Below are 17,293 nucleotides of genomic sequence, written 5' to 3' on the forward strand. Positions count from 1 at the left end.
TAGATAGCCCAGGGACTAGTGTAAAATCAAATACAAAGAACACAAAAAAAGAAGATAAAACTCTGACAAAACATTCTGTTATACTCATAGACCAGTGTCTTACTCCAGCATCTTCAGAGAAGATTCCTTCTGAGACAGATGTCAATTAAAAGGGGAAAAAAATCTAAAGCTGTTGGAGGAGGCTGCTTGTTCTTCCCAACTGCCCAGCTAGCGTAGGCCCTAAATAATCACACAGAAACCACATTATTTAAATCACTGCTTGGCCCATTAGCTCTAGCTTCTTACTGGCTAACTCTTACTTATTAATTAAATCCATCTCCATTAATCTGTGTGTCGCATGTGGCAGTGGCTTACCAGCAAAATTTCAGCATGTCTAACTCTGGCGGTAGCTGCATGGCTTCTCCCTGACTCTGCCTTTCTTTCTCCCAGCATTCAGTTTAGATTTTCCTGTCTACCTAAGTTCTGCCCTGCTATAGGTTCAAAGCAGTTTCTTTACTCATTAATGGTAATCACAGCATACAGAGGGAAATTCCACATCACAAAGTATTAAAGGAAGGCTTTTCAATCTTTTAGGATTTCTTTTACTTTTCCTTTTCAAAGTGAAGAAGATGCTATTTTCTTTAATTAAAAAAAATAATAGTTTATCCACCAGGATCAATAGACAATAACCAAAGTTCAAATTTAGTCAAATATGTTGCAATTTTGAATCTAAATCACTAAATGATAGTGATCTAATTTTAACTTTGGAAATTTGGATTTAAAATGGGATTAGATCTATTTTATCTACCCACTATTATAAAACATTTCAGTTAATAATATTAAATGAGAATAACATCCTAAATGTTTCCTCTGTCCTTCTTTTACTTTTAAAATGTAATCTACATTTGGATGATAAGGTCTTTTCCTAAGAAGAAAAGGATTAAATTCTTTTGCAGATGTATAGAGCAATAAGCTTCTTGGTAACATCTGTTGTGGATCTTTTTGTTTTCTAGTCTTGCTATAGGATACATGATCTTCCTTCTATGACCGGGACCTCAATTCCAATAACATCTGAGATGGGTAAAATTCATGGTCATTTCTATTGGCAATATTGTGCTTTGTTGTTCTCATCTGTTGCCATAACAACTGAAAGATCATTTCAGCCATAATCTCTAGGGAGCCCTTATCCACTCTGAATTAACCTTCAGTCATTGTTCTAAGATAATTTTTACCAATTCCAAATAACAGGATATGGAAGCTCTTTATTTTAAGGCCGTTGGTGGATGAGTTAAGAGTTGAAATTACTAGCTTGGAGTTTATGGGACTCTATGGGACCATCTAGACGCTAGACTATTTCCAAGGAACACAATAGTAATAAATCAAAACTAAATTTTTTTTAAAAGTGTTGGTTAGCTTGTCTCTCTGCTTACTCTATTTTCCCACTCAAAGAATAATCTACCTATATATTTTTTATCTATTTACTTATCTAACTCAACATGACACATCAACATAGGTAGTTTATATGGCTGCCTGTGCTGACTCAGGTCACCTTGCAGGGAGATCTCAGAATCACTCTTAGCAAACTTGAAGAGAAATGTTACACAAACACTTCCACCTCATCAAACTTCCCTCTGATTTCCCTGACCATCATACAGCTTCCGGAGGTCTCTAGACAATCCCAGATGACATCTTTCCATATTATTCACTTCTGAACACTTCTCAGTAGACACTAGAAAAATTTCTATTTTCCAATATTATTACTGGGAATTCACTTTCATCACATTTATGGCCTTTTCCCCATTGCTTTAACTGCCATAGACTCTCCACCACTTCTCATTTCTAAAGAAATAAAACAAAAATATTTCCAATGTAGTATCTTGAGTAAGTGAAGATTTTAAATTATCACCATATTATTTCGAGTTGACATGAACACGTGCTTATGAAGAAATGTAAAATTGGAATCAAAGACAAACATACTGTGAAATGTTTTGGTCTTACTACCAAAATTGACCCATAACTTCAACACAATTAAATGAAAATTTTACTGTGTTCTCCAACTGGTAGTTAACCTGAAGTACAGAAACATGCATCATAGCTTCAGTTGGAAGAACAGTGTAGACCTGCCAGAAAATGGAAATCTTGATGAATAAGGCTGTAATCTTTCAGTGATTTAGGAATGACTAAATAGAGAAGTGCTACAGAAAATAGAACTCAGAATCTGAACTATGAAGGGAGACTAATGGTAAAAGTTACTCCTTAAATCACCATGGGAAATTCGTAATAAATGATAATGAAGGAATTTTCTATATTCCTAGAAAATAAGAAAACAATCTAGGTCCAGACGGCAGAGTAAGTAGAGGTAATTGCCATTCCCTGAAGATCTGAATTCAATCCCTGAAACCCAAGGTAAAAGCAAGGAATAGATTTTCAAAAGTTGTCACTGACCTCCAGAATTGTGCCATTGCATTCATGCACCTGAATGCATACTCATGCATGCACACACAGATACAATAATGATTAATAATAATAATAGTAATAATAATAATATTCTGGATTAAAACAATAATATTTTTATATAATTACCATCCACATAACAATGTATTTACAACATTATAGATTTAATTATGTATGCATTTGAAACACTGTGCTATGAAAATGAAATAAAGTTTTGTGGTATCACAAACATTTACAAATAGGAATATGCTTATTCCCATGGAGACTCTGGCTAAGAATATATTTAATTTCAATTGGAGCTTAGCATTTAATTGATGAATTGTAAATTCACATTTAATATTTAAAGTAATTCAGAAAAGCATTTGGTCTAGCTGTCTCAAAGAAAGAGAGAGGAAAGTTTGACCTAGTTTGCAAATTCTTGTATTCTTAATTAACATCTGAATTTCAAAAAAACAAAGGGAAGAAAATACCCAGTCTTGGCACAGGCTGATTTTTGCTGGGAGAAATATTACTCAAGTCACTTTTATTGACTTGACAAGGAACAACTGCTATGTCAAAATTCATTTAACTAAATTTTTCTTTTATTATTTGTGCATTTGATTTGAAACCCTTTTCCATAACTCATGGTGTCACATGTGGTTTTATTTAAATTTGTAAGTTTGCTAAATTGAGTATCTTTTACTTTCTCTGAGGCCCACTGGTAGAACAGAGTTATAACTTATCTTAACAAGTACTTTGAAGACTAAAATTACTTTAACTTTCTCCTTCCTGTTTGGGATAGCGGTGGAATTATAGAGTTTTAGTCTTCTTAGATGTCAACTAGACTAATCATTGTGTTCACATTTCTCAAGATTTTGTACGATTGATATACATTGAACATACAGTGTTAAAAGTTTTTGTGGGAGATCCCAATTAAAATTGGAAAAGAGCCTGGCCACGAGCTAGATCATTTTAATGAGAAAAAGGTGGTGTGGTTAGTTGGGTTTTTGCAGTAGGGCAGGTTACAGAAGGACACTGTTTGCCTACTTCTTCGGAGGAAACTTCACTGTGGTGGGAAAAGAGGACAGTGTGACTCCAGAAAATCAGAGCTTCAGAACCATTCAAATTGATGAAAGCCTTTGTCTCATAGGCCTCATAGCAGATCAAAGAGATCCCCTGTGAGCCTAATGAGTGTGTCAGTGCCTAGACTTTCAAAATGTTTGTAGCCAAGACTAGAAAATAGCTGCATTTATCTTTTTGAGATTTCTTATGTTTGATATTTCATTATGTCACTCTTCACTTCTGAAAACCATAACCAAAATAGCTCAAAAGAAGAATGTTTTATTTTTTTTTTATTTTTTGATGCTAAAAAAAGAATAACCAGATTCTTCATTGAGGAATTATTTAAAGAGAGTCTTGAAATAGTATTCATAGTGCTATACAATTCAATTTTAAAATGATTGAATAGATTAGAAAATAGAATTATAAAAGTTTAATAAAATTACTCTCCAAAGTGGAGCATTATAAAATGTCTAACATTATAATGCATTCAGGGAAGTCTAAAGAGAGACAATCAGCCTGGTCCTGGACAGATTCCAGACACCAAAACTGACATTCACTACATAGTGCAATAAAATCTAGATGTTAGTGGAAATCATTTAGTATTCTGTAATTTGCCACATTAAAAAACCTTCAGATTTAATAGCACTTACAATGAATACTTTCCCATTCTTATTAAAACTCTAACCAACAAAGATTATTGCCAGAGGCAAAACATAGGTGATGACTTCAGCCTGAGGCATACACTATCAGTTATAACAAAAGTAAAAAATAACTATTGTGCCACACAATATTCAAGTAATTAGAAGCATAATTATATTTTACCCCAAATAATTAAGTTACATGCCAAAATATATTGTGGCTGAAAAAAATACAGGTTTAGAGGAGTCTTTGCTATGTTACTGTGAGAATTACTGAGGCAATAAAATACTCCTGGGTGATTTATTGAAATTTTACTGAAAATAGTCACAGGAAGGCTTAGCTGTTGGATCAAATCTTAACTCATCATTACAAATGCAACTGAAGGAAAAGTTGAAAACAGTTTTTTAAATTATGCCAGTATTATTTTAGAGAGTTAACACATGCTAAATAGTTAATACAACTATTAATTAGCTATCCAATTTTATCGTCATGTAAATCTATGTGATATTTGTGCTGTGTGTGTGTGTGTGTGTGTGTGTGTGAAAGAGAGAGAGAGAGTTCTCATCCACTAATTGCTAATTATATGATGATTTATAACAGGTAAATACAAAAGCCATATTTTGGGTATGAAGATTTTATATCAAGGGATACATTATGGTCACATTTCATGAAATGGATAGAAACAGAAATTGTAGTTACATTAAAGATGGAGTTTATATATAAATGAGCATGTTAACCACATTGAGGGAAGATTTCATTTTTTCTTGTATCCAGCTTATTCTCATATAAAATTCTTGAGTTCAAAATGACTATGTGAGAGAAAATTATGAGACTCTGAATTAAGAACAATCACTGTACATATACACACGTATAATATACATAATATTGTATCATCTATAGATAGTTTATTTTCATTGTATTTATATATAAAAACATATTGTAGAAAGTATCTGTGGACTTACACATTATAATTTTTATGTTAAATCTGTATTTTTTTTTATTTTTTTTTCTTTGGTTTCTCGAGACAGGGTTTCTCTGTGGTTTTGGAGCCTGTCCTGGAACTAGCTCTTGTAGACCAGGCTGGTCTCGAACTCACAGAGATCCGCCTGCCTCTGCCTCCCGAGTGCTGGGATTAAAGGCGTGTGCCACCACCACCTGGCTGTTAAATCTGTATTTTGTTCAGAGTTCTGTTCATCCTAAAATGGCATGGAACACCTTTATACTTGTTAAGGTCTAACAATTGCGGGGTGTTTATTCTTATTGTATTTTTTATCAGCTCTGCGCTGCATTTTCCTCTCATGCTTTACCAAGCCCGAGTCAAACAATCTAATTGCTAAGGACTAAGTGTTTTGGGTTGGATATATTTTGAAGACTAGGACATTTGGGACTATTAAGAGTACATAAAATTGACCAGTCATTCCTTAAATACTACAGAGGCCCTGAAATCCTCTGGAATGTGAAGATGACTTGGTTAAATAACTAGAAAGAACCTACTAATGGGACTCTTAAAACATTGTTGCCCAAAGGGACAACTAGATAGCAAGTGACCAAAGCCTTTGTCATCAGTTTTCACAGCTCCTGTGTGAGGACCTCAGTGGATACTCAAATGCTTCTTAAATGGACCTCATCAACTTAATAAACACATCACTCTTTACTCATACTTTTGTGTGCCTTTAAAAAGTAGAGCATTGCCTCCAAAATTACTACATTTTCTACTCATTTTCATTTTCTTTTGCTTTTCTGGTTTCCTGTTATCATTACAGACAATTCATAGTGTGTTTGTTTACTGGTTTGTGTTTATTTTATTCTTGATCCATAATGTGAATATTCAACTATTTCCAGATTCTGTCCTTAAGTTGTAACTATCAGTTTCATAATCTTGTATATGTATGTAAATATTTCATGGAGCCCAAGATTGGAGATGACCTCTGTAGCATGCAATGTAGCTCACTTATGTTACAAAAGAGACATGCAGCCTCTGAAAAATTAATGAATTTAGAAAAGTCATGTAATTATTAACAGAAGACTTGCGGGCATATAGTTTTCTTCCTGAATTCCTCTAGCAGATGCCAGCGGAGTACATGGCTTAAGGGGTATTTGTGATTGTACTGTGGACTCATCTCTAGGGAGGTTGTTACCCAGGCTTTGAAAGAGAAGGCTCGCATAAGACTGTATGTTTTGAGTAGAAAAAGTGGGGTGGAAGAACTGTAGTTATCTGGAGCATTAACTTTTTATTATGGAATAAATAGCAAACTCAAGAATCACAGGAAAAAAAAGACATTCATGGTGTAAATTACAGATGTAAATGTTGTGAAATTAGTTTTATTTCTCTACCTTTGCATGGGTTGCTGATACTGACATTTGGTCATCAGACAGGCACTTTATCCTCCGAGTCATCTCATTGGCTCCCGTTTCTGTATGATTTCTGACTTGAAAATTCTCAGCTCAAAAATTTATGCGTAAAGCCACTTGACATTACAGCAATATTGAGAGATAAGCATTTCAAAAATAAACTGAAATCTCTATCTTCATAGGTGGTATTACTACCGTTCTAAGAAGGACATTCAACCTGCCTATGTCTCTTGAGCCTTTTGGTTTTGCACCATGGGAAGATACAGCAAGAAGACCCTGCTGGATATTGACGTCGTGGCCTTGGACTTGGAGGCAATATGTTTCTGTCTACTTGAAATTACCCAGTATGCAGTATTCTATTTTACCACAACAATATGAATCAAAACATAAGCTTTACTTCAATTAAAAACATTTTTTATTTGCACAAGCCACCTTTTCTGGATAGCGTAGCTACCAACACTCATCAAAGCCTCTCTTTACAGAAAATGGAGATCATTAAAGAAAATCACAACTGGATACAATGCAGAAATCAACCGATTTGGGGAACCTAACCCCAGTGGATACATCTGTAACATAACTTATGTGTCTTTGTCTTGCAGGAACATTGGTGAGAAAGGAGAGGAAGGACTGTAAGAGACAAAATACCCACAAATATTCAGTGAAACAGTCTTTCCAGAAATTGCTATATAACCAAGACCAGAACAATGGTAATAACAATGGGCATATTAACATGAAAGAAATATTCTTGAGGCCCCACCCTTAGAAAAGGAATTATAGGCAACTAATGATTTCTGGGGTAAGGAAAATTAGCCTCTCTCAGGGATGAGCCCCCTCATTTGTTGCCCATTGCAGAGTGGTCAATGCCATGTGACCAGTGTAACAACCCACACCCACTGTGACAAACACACAATAACAATAAACAAAAATTTAATGAGCTGAACAGTTGTCTCAGTGATTCAGAATACTTGCTGCTCTTCTTGGGACCTAAACTTAGCTCTCAGCACCTATACTAGAAGCCAGTAACATCAGCTATAATGGATTTGAATCCCTTTTCTGGCTTCTAAGGGCTCCTGCATGTGTGTATGCATACACACACACACACACCATAAAACAAAAGCACACATTTATAAAGAAAAATACTAAAATCATCAAAAGGAAAAGGGAAATTCGCTGAGGGTAGAGAACGGAGGAAGGCATTTGTGGAGAAGAGCTTGGTGCAGCATGAGGGCACCAGGAAAATAACACAGGTTCACATTTGCCCAGTTTCCCAGGTAACATGAATTAGGAGAGAAGTGGAACAGTCCATAGCTTATTTTAAGGAATCTTTGAGTTAAAGATGATCTCCATTGGACTCTACTCTGCTGTCCTGTGTAAGATATTTACATATTAATGACTGTAAGACAGGACGCTATTCCAATTTCATGGAGATTTCAGTGACAAACGTTGCTGAGCAAGAAAGTCTCCTAACAATTGTGAAAAGGATTTAGATGGAGGAGGCAGTAAAAATGCAAACATTTCGGATAGGCCGGGCGGTGGTGGCGCATGCCTTTAATCCCAGCACTTGGGAGGCAGAGGCAGGCGGATCTCTGTGAGTTCGAGACCAGCCTGGTCTACAAGAGCTAGTTCCAGGACAGGCTCCAAAGCCACAGAGAAACCCTGTCTCGAAAAACAAAACAAAAACAAAAAAAAAACCAAAAAAACAAAAACAAAAAAAATTCGGATAACACATTGTGAAGTGTAGCAAGGAAATGGGGAGCAGAGAAGTAAATACAGAGAAAGAAAGGGCAGAAGTGACCTTGTAGCGGTATACACATGCAGTCAAGCCTCTTTATCTCTAGCTCTGAGGAAACACGCTATTCTGAGAAATAGGGATGAAAATAGGGATGACTTACAGGTCAGAGAGAAGACATGATGCTGCATCCGAGAAAGGTGAAAAACAACTGTGTCAAGTTTAGTATGTCTAAGTCTCTCGATACACAGGTGCTGAGTCAGTGACAGCAGAGCTAGGTACTGAACCCCAACAAAAGCAAAAGAAATTGCAGATGGGAAGGCAAAAAGAAGTGATAACCTGGAGGAACCTGGTTGGGAACCATAAGGGTAAAGCCATGTTATATTAACATGACACCATAGTCTTACTATCAACTCTCCTGGATCACTAATTGACTATAGAGTCATTTTTTTTTTTAGATAGAATTTGTTGTGCTGTACCATTCTTAGGATTTCAAGATGATTTGATCAACAGACATTGATTATGGTATAAGAGACCTTCAGCTGGTCAAAATGACATTTTTTTTCCCAAGAATAACAAATTAGAACTATCTGTAGTATATTGTTGCCAAGTTTTCTAAGGCTTTTTCTTTGGGAAATGCATAATGGTCTGTGGTTCATATTGCTGGATGATTAGTCACTTTTAGCACAACAGCACAATATTTAACTAAAGGAAAGAGTAGAGATTTGGTATTTATTCAAGTGAGCAAGACGGACAGATATAGGATAGGGGACATAAAACTTGTTTGTGGTGTTTTATTGGTTGAATTGTGGTCCTACTCAAAAGTGGTTTGTTGCTGGGTGATGTTCATAAGACAAATTACTGACTAAGCCCCTGGCAGGGAGCGCCTACTTTGAGGTTGAAGCCAATTTTAATACTCGGTAAAATAGCCAGGAAGAGGGGAAATAGGCAAAACATAAACCAACTTTTTCTTGCAAGTATTGGGTATCGTTAGCTTGTGGAGAAAACTTATGGCTGTCATAGTGACGATTTACAAATAGAACTCTCCAGATAGACCTAAATGTTACTTACGTTTGCATGTCTTTGACAGTTACTAAATCATAAATTGCTCTGTTTATTTCATCTTTCTATGCCATTGGGAAAGACAACATCTTTAGGCGTTGTTGGCTTATCTTTAAGATGGAAATAAACTTATTTGATTAAGTTGTGGTTAGGATTAAACGAGGTAATTTAAAAGGTATAAAATCGTTATACTATTTGTGACATCATCACTTTATAAGACGGTGGCTGCATCTCATTTTTATTGTATTGTCATATGTTTTAAAGATCTAGTAATAGGAAACTCCAATTTAGAAAGATGTGAAGTAAAGAGGAGGTAAGAGCCATGGTTATTGTGAGGGGTGGGATCATTAAGGTTCAAATTGGAATTTATTTTTTACCAGTAATCAATCCATTCACCCGCCAATACTTTTCTCTCGAGAGAGCTTTTTTCCTCTTAACTCACACTACAACTACAGAGATTACGTAACAAATAGTCTGGAAACAAGAACCATCTGTATCTGAGAGAGCAAACAAAAAGTAAAACGCTACCCTGAACCTAATCCAAACTCTTAAATTATGAGAACGTTTGGATAGCAGTAGAAATTACTAGGACATAATTGCAAAAAATACCTCACAAGCTCTATTATTTTTATAACTAAGTAACATAATATCCAGAATAAGCAATCTGTATATCAGACCTGACTATAAAATCAATGTGAAAATGTCAATAATAAACCCTTCCACATTTAGAAGCTTTATCCCAAACCTGCACAAAAGCATAGTCTATTTTTAGACATCTCTATCCCAAAATCCTATTAAAGTATATTTCAAAGATTTTCTATTTTCTCTAAAATTGATCCTCGAGCCCTGTCCACCTTTTCAAAAATATTTTTTAGTGATTAAGGGCAATGCTTGAGAAAAAATGTATTTCATTATTCTTTTGCCTGTGTCATTGTTTATTTTTGAGGCTGTAATTCAGATGCAATATTTCTCACTTCCCTTCCAAGCCCCCCATTTGCATCTCAAATTCCTGGCCTCTTTTTTTATTAATTGTTGTCACACGCATTTGTGTATTTGTGTGTGTGTGTATTACTAGATACAACCTGTTGAATCAATATAATGTAACTTTTATCATATATGTATGTTTTTAGCGCTGATCTTGGGGCACTGGCTTTCTTCATTTTTACTTTTCTGTCACCAGTTGAGATTTATGTAAATATTATGTATCAATCTCTTTTCCTTATGTTGTCTGTGTTATTCTTTAGAAATGAAGCACAGAATTAAAGTTTTGCTGCTATGATGATAATTAAGGATGCTCTCATCTTTGTCAGAAAACTGGCCAATAGGAGAGGCAAATTTACAAATGTTTTTATATGAATAAAAAGCTAGAAATCAAATACGGGATCTTTTCTTAGCTCTACTGCTGCATATCTCTTTGTAACATAAATTATTTAGGAATAGAACTTAAATCATCATAGATCTTTGTTTGCAGGTCAGTTATTCCATGTCAATACAAAGTAATTTACAAATGCATTTCATAGAAATGAATTTTTAAATAAAACTACTATCAATAAAAATGTCTTTTGAAAGTACAGCTTAATGTTTGACAAATTATTTTAATAGGGATCATACAGTGCTGAGAGGTAGAGACCCTCAAGTATTTTGTATTCCCAGCAGCCAAGACAGTGAACTCCTATCTAGAAATAAGTAAGGAATAAAGTAGGGAAGCAATTGGAGAAGACACCCGATGTCTCTGGCCTGATGTCTCATTGTATACACTCATATGTACATGTGCACCTTCACATATGTGTTTGCACAGGAACAGGCATGCATAAACTGTAGGAACCAACCACGAGAAGCTAAATAGAAATAGAAACAGACCACCTAAAGGAAGTTCTTTACTTCCAACCATTATCACCTGCCAGTGTAAGACTCAGCCATCAGTAAGTTTAAAGGAGGCCTGAGTCTCAGTAGTTTACCCTGAAGCAATACCTGGTTACAGAAACAACCACAAATTGAGATTACCAAAGCACAAACAAATAACAGACCATCCAAAGGAAATGCCTTATGTTCCAACCATTGTAGATAGGATCACCTGCCAGCACACTCACAAGGACACCCCTAGACAAATGTTAGCCAATCAGGGGTCTTTAACCTCAGAAACCCCTCACTCTCACCTTTACTACTATAAAAACCCAACTCTAACTGAGCTCAGGGTTCTCCATTTATTCCAATATGGAGAGATCAAGTTTGCAAACTTGCATAAAATAAAGGCTCTTTGCTTTTATATATGGAACTTGGTCTCCTTGTTGGCTTTTGGGGGACTTCGCAGATTTGGGCGTAACACACATATGCAATAAATAAATAAGCAAATAAATCAATAAATGCCAAATAATTTCTTTGTTCCTTAAAGTTTGGACAGTTTGTCTCTGTCCTCTGAATAGCAAACAGTAAACATGGCACCAATGAGCTGTTTTGTCCTGTGGCCTGCTTTGCCAATTTATGTGTGTGTTTGTGTGTGTGTGCGCATCTGCGTGCATACTGTTTCTCTATGTCCTAACATTGAGCAAGATACGCAGTCAAGTGCCCTCAGGTTGTACAGAGTCCAAAGAACGTACTGCTAGGCATTTTTCACAATGCATTGCCCCACTTGTATTACTAAATGTCTCAATATCCCAATTTTAGATTGCTTTGTTTTCCTTTCAACTACTATGACATTTTATCCATACCAGTGGTTAATATTTAAGAGACACTTACAGAATAAACCACTTAAAATGTAAAGATCAGAGTTATTATCAGAGTAAGAGATGTTTATATGTCCTGAAGAAAAACAGTGCTGGCTGGGGATACCAGGGTTGTGCCATGTTCCCCCATGAGTTTTGTTCGCCATCTAGTGACAACTCTACCTCACTACAAATATGCCTGTCAGACCCTGAAGTCTGCAGATAAATTTTCCAATTTCCTTCAGGAAAGATTTCAAATTAGAGTTATCTTGAACATATATTACACATACATATAAATAAATTATATGTTTGCTACTAGTTCCCTTTGATTAAATACCATAAACTGTTTTACTATGTATATACTAATCACTATATGTTGGAGGTGGGTCTTGTATTAATCTGTTGCTTTCAATGGTTAATTAATAAAGAAACTGCCTAGGCCCATTTGATAGGCCAACCCTTAGGTGGGTGGAGTAGACAGAAGAGAATGCTGGGAGAAAGAAGCTGAGTCAGTGAGTCGCCATGATTCTCCCACTCCAGACAGATGCAGGTTAAGATCTTTCCTGGTAAGCCAGCTCATGGTGCTACACAGAATATTAGAAATGGGTTAGATCAATATGTAAGAGCTAGCCAATAAGAGGCTGGAACTAATGGCCTAGGCCGTGTTCAAAAGAATACAGTTTCTGTGTAATTATTTTGGGGCATAAGCCATGCAGGCGGCCGGGTGCCAGGGACGCAGCCCCGCCGCTCCTTATTACAACAACTATATACATATTTTTATTCATATACTATTATATATCACATATTATTATAGAAATATTTCCTAAACATGCACCTGGCATGTTACTTTATGTTAGCATTAATCACTGACGTGAATGTGTCCATTTGCAAGACATTTGGAGGAAATTTAAAAGCTCTGGCGAGTATCAGATACATTCAAAAGCCCTTTCTTCTGATGTGACGCACACAGCACACTCAGCTAAACTACCAAACACTGATCAATGGAAAACATAAGGTGCGGATCCAGGCTGCTAGTTTCCATCAACTCTGACTGTATGCACATTACAGCACTCGAAGGTATTATTTTCACTACTGAAAACACGGGGATACTTTGCTTTGTGGCAACTATAAGGGGACACGGAGGAAATGTCTGGGACTTGGAAGGCTTTCAGCAAATATAGATGACACCTGCTTTCAGTGATGCGCCCATTTTACTTTTGTGTATTCGATAAACATGTCCCCCGGCAAAGTACAAAATAAATGGCCTGTCTTACCACTAACCCATACATCTCCTGCATTTAAAAAAATGCTCAGGCAAATGCCAGTCGCTCATACTCACAGCTCTCCAGCTGCATTATGCAGGTTTGCACATCCATTGGGAAATTCTTGAGATCCATCGGACAGGACAGGGTTAATGTCAATCTGAAAGGATAAAAGGAATTCTCTTAAGGGCGACTCTTTCCCACTGACACATGAATATTCTATTGCCTAGAGACAATAACTTTTATGTTGATAGTGACAAAAGCTGTGCAGATGGAATTTTCTTCAGTTTCAGAATGCTATTTATTCTGGCATGGCTATGTATTTATAAATTAATCAGGGTTTTTTTTTTGGGCAGGAAAGATATTGAAGTATCATTGCAAATATAACATTCTGCGTGTTTACTTATTTATTTGTTTATTAATTTTTCCCTTAGAGTTGAGTAGAAATACCTAGAAGAGAGGCATTTCTTCCAAAAAGTGGTTCCCAGAAGATAAAACTGAATGTGGATTCTGCAGAATTACCAAATGTCAAAAGGTGCATTTCATTTAAAATCATATTACTGAAAGTTAATAGGTCAGTGCATACAGGAAAGTAAAGTTCTAAATGTGGAAAAATGGGGTATAGAGAAATAATGCGATATGACAGTTCTGGTCACTTTCACAGCTCTCTCTGGGAAGGTGGTAGCGCCTAGAGGGGCAGTGAGTATAGAAAATCTGAACAACTTGACTTGTTGGTGGATAGAGTGTCATTGAGCACAGCAAATCTGAAGAGCTTGAATGTTTGTTAGCAGAGTAAATAGTGTCTCCTGCCTCTGGCTTAGACATCTCCTCAGGTCCCATAGGAGTCAGGAAATAGTTCTATAGTATCATGGCATGGTATTATGCTCACCAAACCATATTCTGGTTTTTATTCACAGGAAGGAAATGTAAAAGGTCTACACCAGCATCCTGCCCCTGCAAAGAGACCTCCTGCACTCCCAGAGACTTAACAAGTATGTCCCATATGAGCCTTACAAATATATGTATTTGTGTATGTACGTATGCATATATGTATATAAACATACATTCCACGTTATATATATGTTGAAACATGTATGTATATATTGAAACTACATTACTGAGGTATCTTCCATTTTTTCCAAAATTTGTAGCATGTGAAACTGGGAGGGAGAAAAAACGGGAAATCCTGATGCATGGTCAATATTCTTCAAAGTTCTTTGTGAGAAACCCTACTCAGCTACTTTGATTAATTTCTTCATCAAAGTCCATTGTACTAGTGAGCATGCCAAGTGGACAGTTTATGTGAGCTTTGTGACCTAGGCATATTACTCTAACCTCCCTAAACAATAGCTTTCTCGTCTCTAAAATAATGACAATTATACCTGCCGGAAAATTGAAGTGTAGTTTCATGAGTTGTTGTGTGGACTTCTCTTGGATAAGTGTTTGACACATAGGACATTCTGAATATTTATTAAATTTTAATGATTGACTGTTGTCTCCCTCATATTCCCTTCCCCAAAATTCTAATGTGTGGGCAAAAGATGAATTAATTAAATCATACATGAGAATTATTTATAGCTTAACAAAAAATAACTACCAATCTAACAAATATAGCTATAATCTCGAAAGCAGCATTTTTATATAGACTACAGACATAAAGTTATAATGACATATAGTTTCCAGGGACTATCTTGCTGACATAAGTCCAATTAGCAGCGTCTGGGAGACATAAATGGTTAGACAAATGGGGCTGCTGGATTTTTAAGAGTTCCAGAAGGATTATTGGGTAATTCATTTAAGTTAGGGTTCTTAGCAAGCTAAAATAATCAGAGAGCTTGATATTCAAAAGCTGTGCCTTTTCTAGTCTTTTCTAGTTAAGTGATGCTAAGTAATAGAGTGTATTTACACATACTCTCTTCAAAAGGCAGTTTTAGAGCTCGGCGGACAAGATGTTCCCTGCCTTGTGAAAGGGTTTCTCTGGAGAGAATACACATGCACATTCTGAAATTCACGCACACTCATTTTCCAAATATCCAAGGCTCTTGCCAATTTCTAGCGCTGACTTGCAGACTGCTCTGACCTTTTGTGAGGAAGTAAAAAGTGTTCTCAGATTCCTCTCCACACTCTCACCATGCATGTGTTGTCAAATTTATATCCTGGCTCTTTCTTTGGCTTAAGACAGGAGCCGTTACATAATGCCAATACAGGAAAAAAAAAAGTTGAAAGGAATTATTTGGCAAAGCAAAAAGGTTTCCATAAAACCTGTTGCAAAAACATATCCTATAAAAACCTACGTTTTTGACTTTGCTTTCTTTTATTTAATGTAAAATATTATTGATTAAACAAAACCCAGATTGTCAAACAAGTGCCAGCTGGTTGCAATATTTAATTTGTTTATCAAAATACGACATGCAAATTAAAGATGTGTTCTGACCACATCAAAGTTAAGCTAAGTACAGAGGCAATGACTCATGTTCTGTTTTGGACATGAATGACTACTTGTTTAAGGAGGACACTAAGTCCTTTTTCTGAGACAAGATATGTAAACAGGATACGCACTTCCTACTGCTCCCCTAAGAAGTCTTGGATTACAGAAATAGTCATTTTCAACAGGCTGACTCATCTTTGAAAATCATTGGCTTCTTTAAAATTTAATTATTATCTATTTTTAAAGCAGTATTGCTTATAGAGAGGTATCTGTCCCAATGTCTGTTTGAAATTAGACATGTTTTCTGACTCCGTATTGACTTTTTAACTCAAAATAAGTATTTTTATGTTTTATTGGTATATAATTTCATGCATACGAACATTTTTGTGCACAAATACATAGTGCAATATTTCCCAATATTTTGTTATTTGATAACATAAAGAGACAATGTCTCTTGGTCAGTATTGTAAGAAACATTGAAAGAGTTTCTGTAATATTATATTAACACATTCATGGTACTTACTTTGCAGTAGTCCAGATATTTTGCAGATAATAATCATTGCTCTGTGGTACAATCTCATAAGATAGGTAAATAATATTCACCTTCTTTAAGTGAGAAAACTTAGGAGTTAACACAACTAGCCTCATATTATGTAACAAAAATGGACAAGGCAGAACTTGCAACTTGGCAAGGGTGTGTCTAGCCTAGATTCCAAGGTCTTAACCTTTAAGAACTCCACTCAAAAAGAATTGGGTCATTTCACTTTTATATATTACCATGGCACAAAGATTGATAAAATGTATATGCTATTAGTTCTTAAATGTGAAGTAAGACATATAAATAATCTTTTAACAATAATTAGAAAGATGTGATTAGACAGAAAATCGTAGGAAATTTCTCTAGGGATTTTACATAATTGAGTGCTTTGGTATGTGATTATGAATGATTTCACAGGGAATAAAGAACTAAGAAATGATCCAAGAATAGAAACACCAGGACAGAGATTAGAGACTGTTACTATGAATTAAATCTGGGAGGATTCTTTGTAAACTGATCATTAAAAAAGAATAAATCTAACCAACCTATCACAACAGCATCTATGATGAGCCCTGTGAGAGGTTGACGTGAATAAATCATGAATCTCAAAAACAGTCCCATTTGTTTATACTCATGCTATATTCCCAAATATCAGCATTATAAATAGATTTTCTAATAAATGAACATCATCCTAAGAGGTTGATATAAGTCACTTTTTTTGTTTACATCCATTAGTATCTGTCATTGTTCAAAAATAAATATTATGCAGGGAAACGTTTTGTTTACATAATTAAATTTTATAGAAATAGAAACTTTATCTGGCTCAAATAAAATTTGAGGTTATGGTCACTGCAATACCTCTGAATAAAATGTTCTTGTCATTTCATTTTAAAAGGATGAAGCTTCTGTGGTATCAGCAGCAATGCTGCTTGTGTGTTATTAGAACAGCTAGTGTTTAATATTTAACAGGCTTTCATGTGCTTCCATCTTTTCTGAAGAGCATCACCCTTTGGCTGCCTTTGTTTTGTTTTCTCTTTTGAAAAGATAAAATTAAAAGCTTTGGGGCCTACTGTATGCCTGACACCATGCTAAGTGTTTTACATGTAT

At 35.5% G+C, this 17,293-nt stretch overlaps 1 protein-coding gene across 3 annotated transcripts in view; it reads right to left on the bottom strand.

The window, feature by feature from the left end:
* The window catches only part of Glra3 (glycine receptor alpha 3), a 137,708-nt gene that overhangs the window by 35,071 nt on the left and 85,344 nt on the right, over positions 1-17,293 (bottom strand). For all 3 annotated transcript variants that reach the window (XM_057752657.1, XM_057752656.1, XM_057752658.1), the window contains one exon: positions 13,298-13,380. In XM_057752657.1, the coding sequence (XP_057608640.1) occupies positions 13,298-13,380 (83 nt within the window). The remainder of the gene's footprint in view (positions 1-13,297; positions 13,381-17,293) is intronic.

This window comes from Chionomys nivalis, chromosome 20 (genome assembly GCF_950005125.1).
Source record: "Chionomys nivalis chromosome 20, mChiNiv1.1, whole genome shotgun sequence".
Lineage (NCBI taxonomy): Eukaryota > Metazoa > Chordata > Mammalia > Rodentia > Cricetidae > Chionomys > Chionomys nivalis.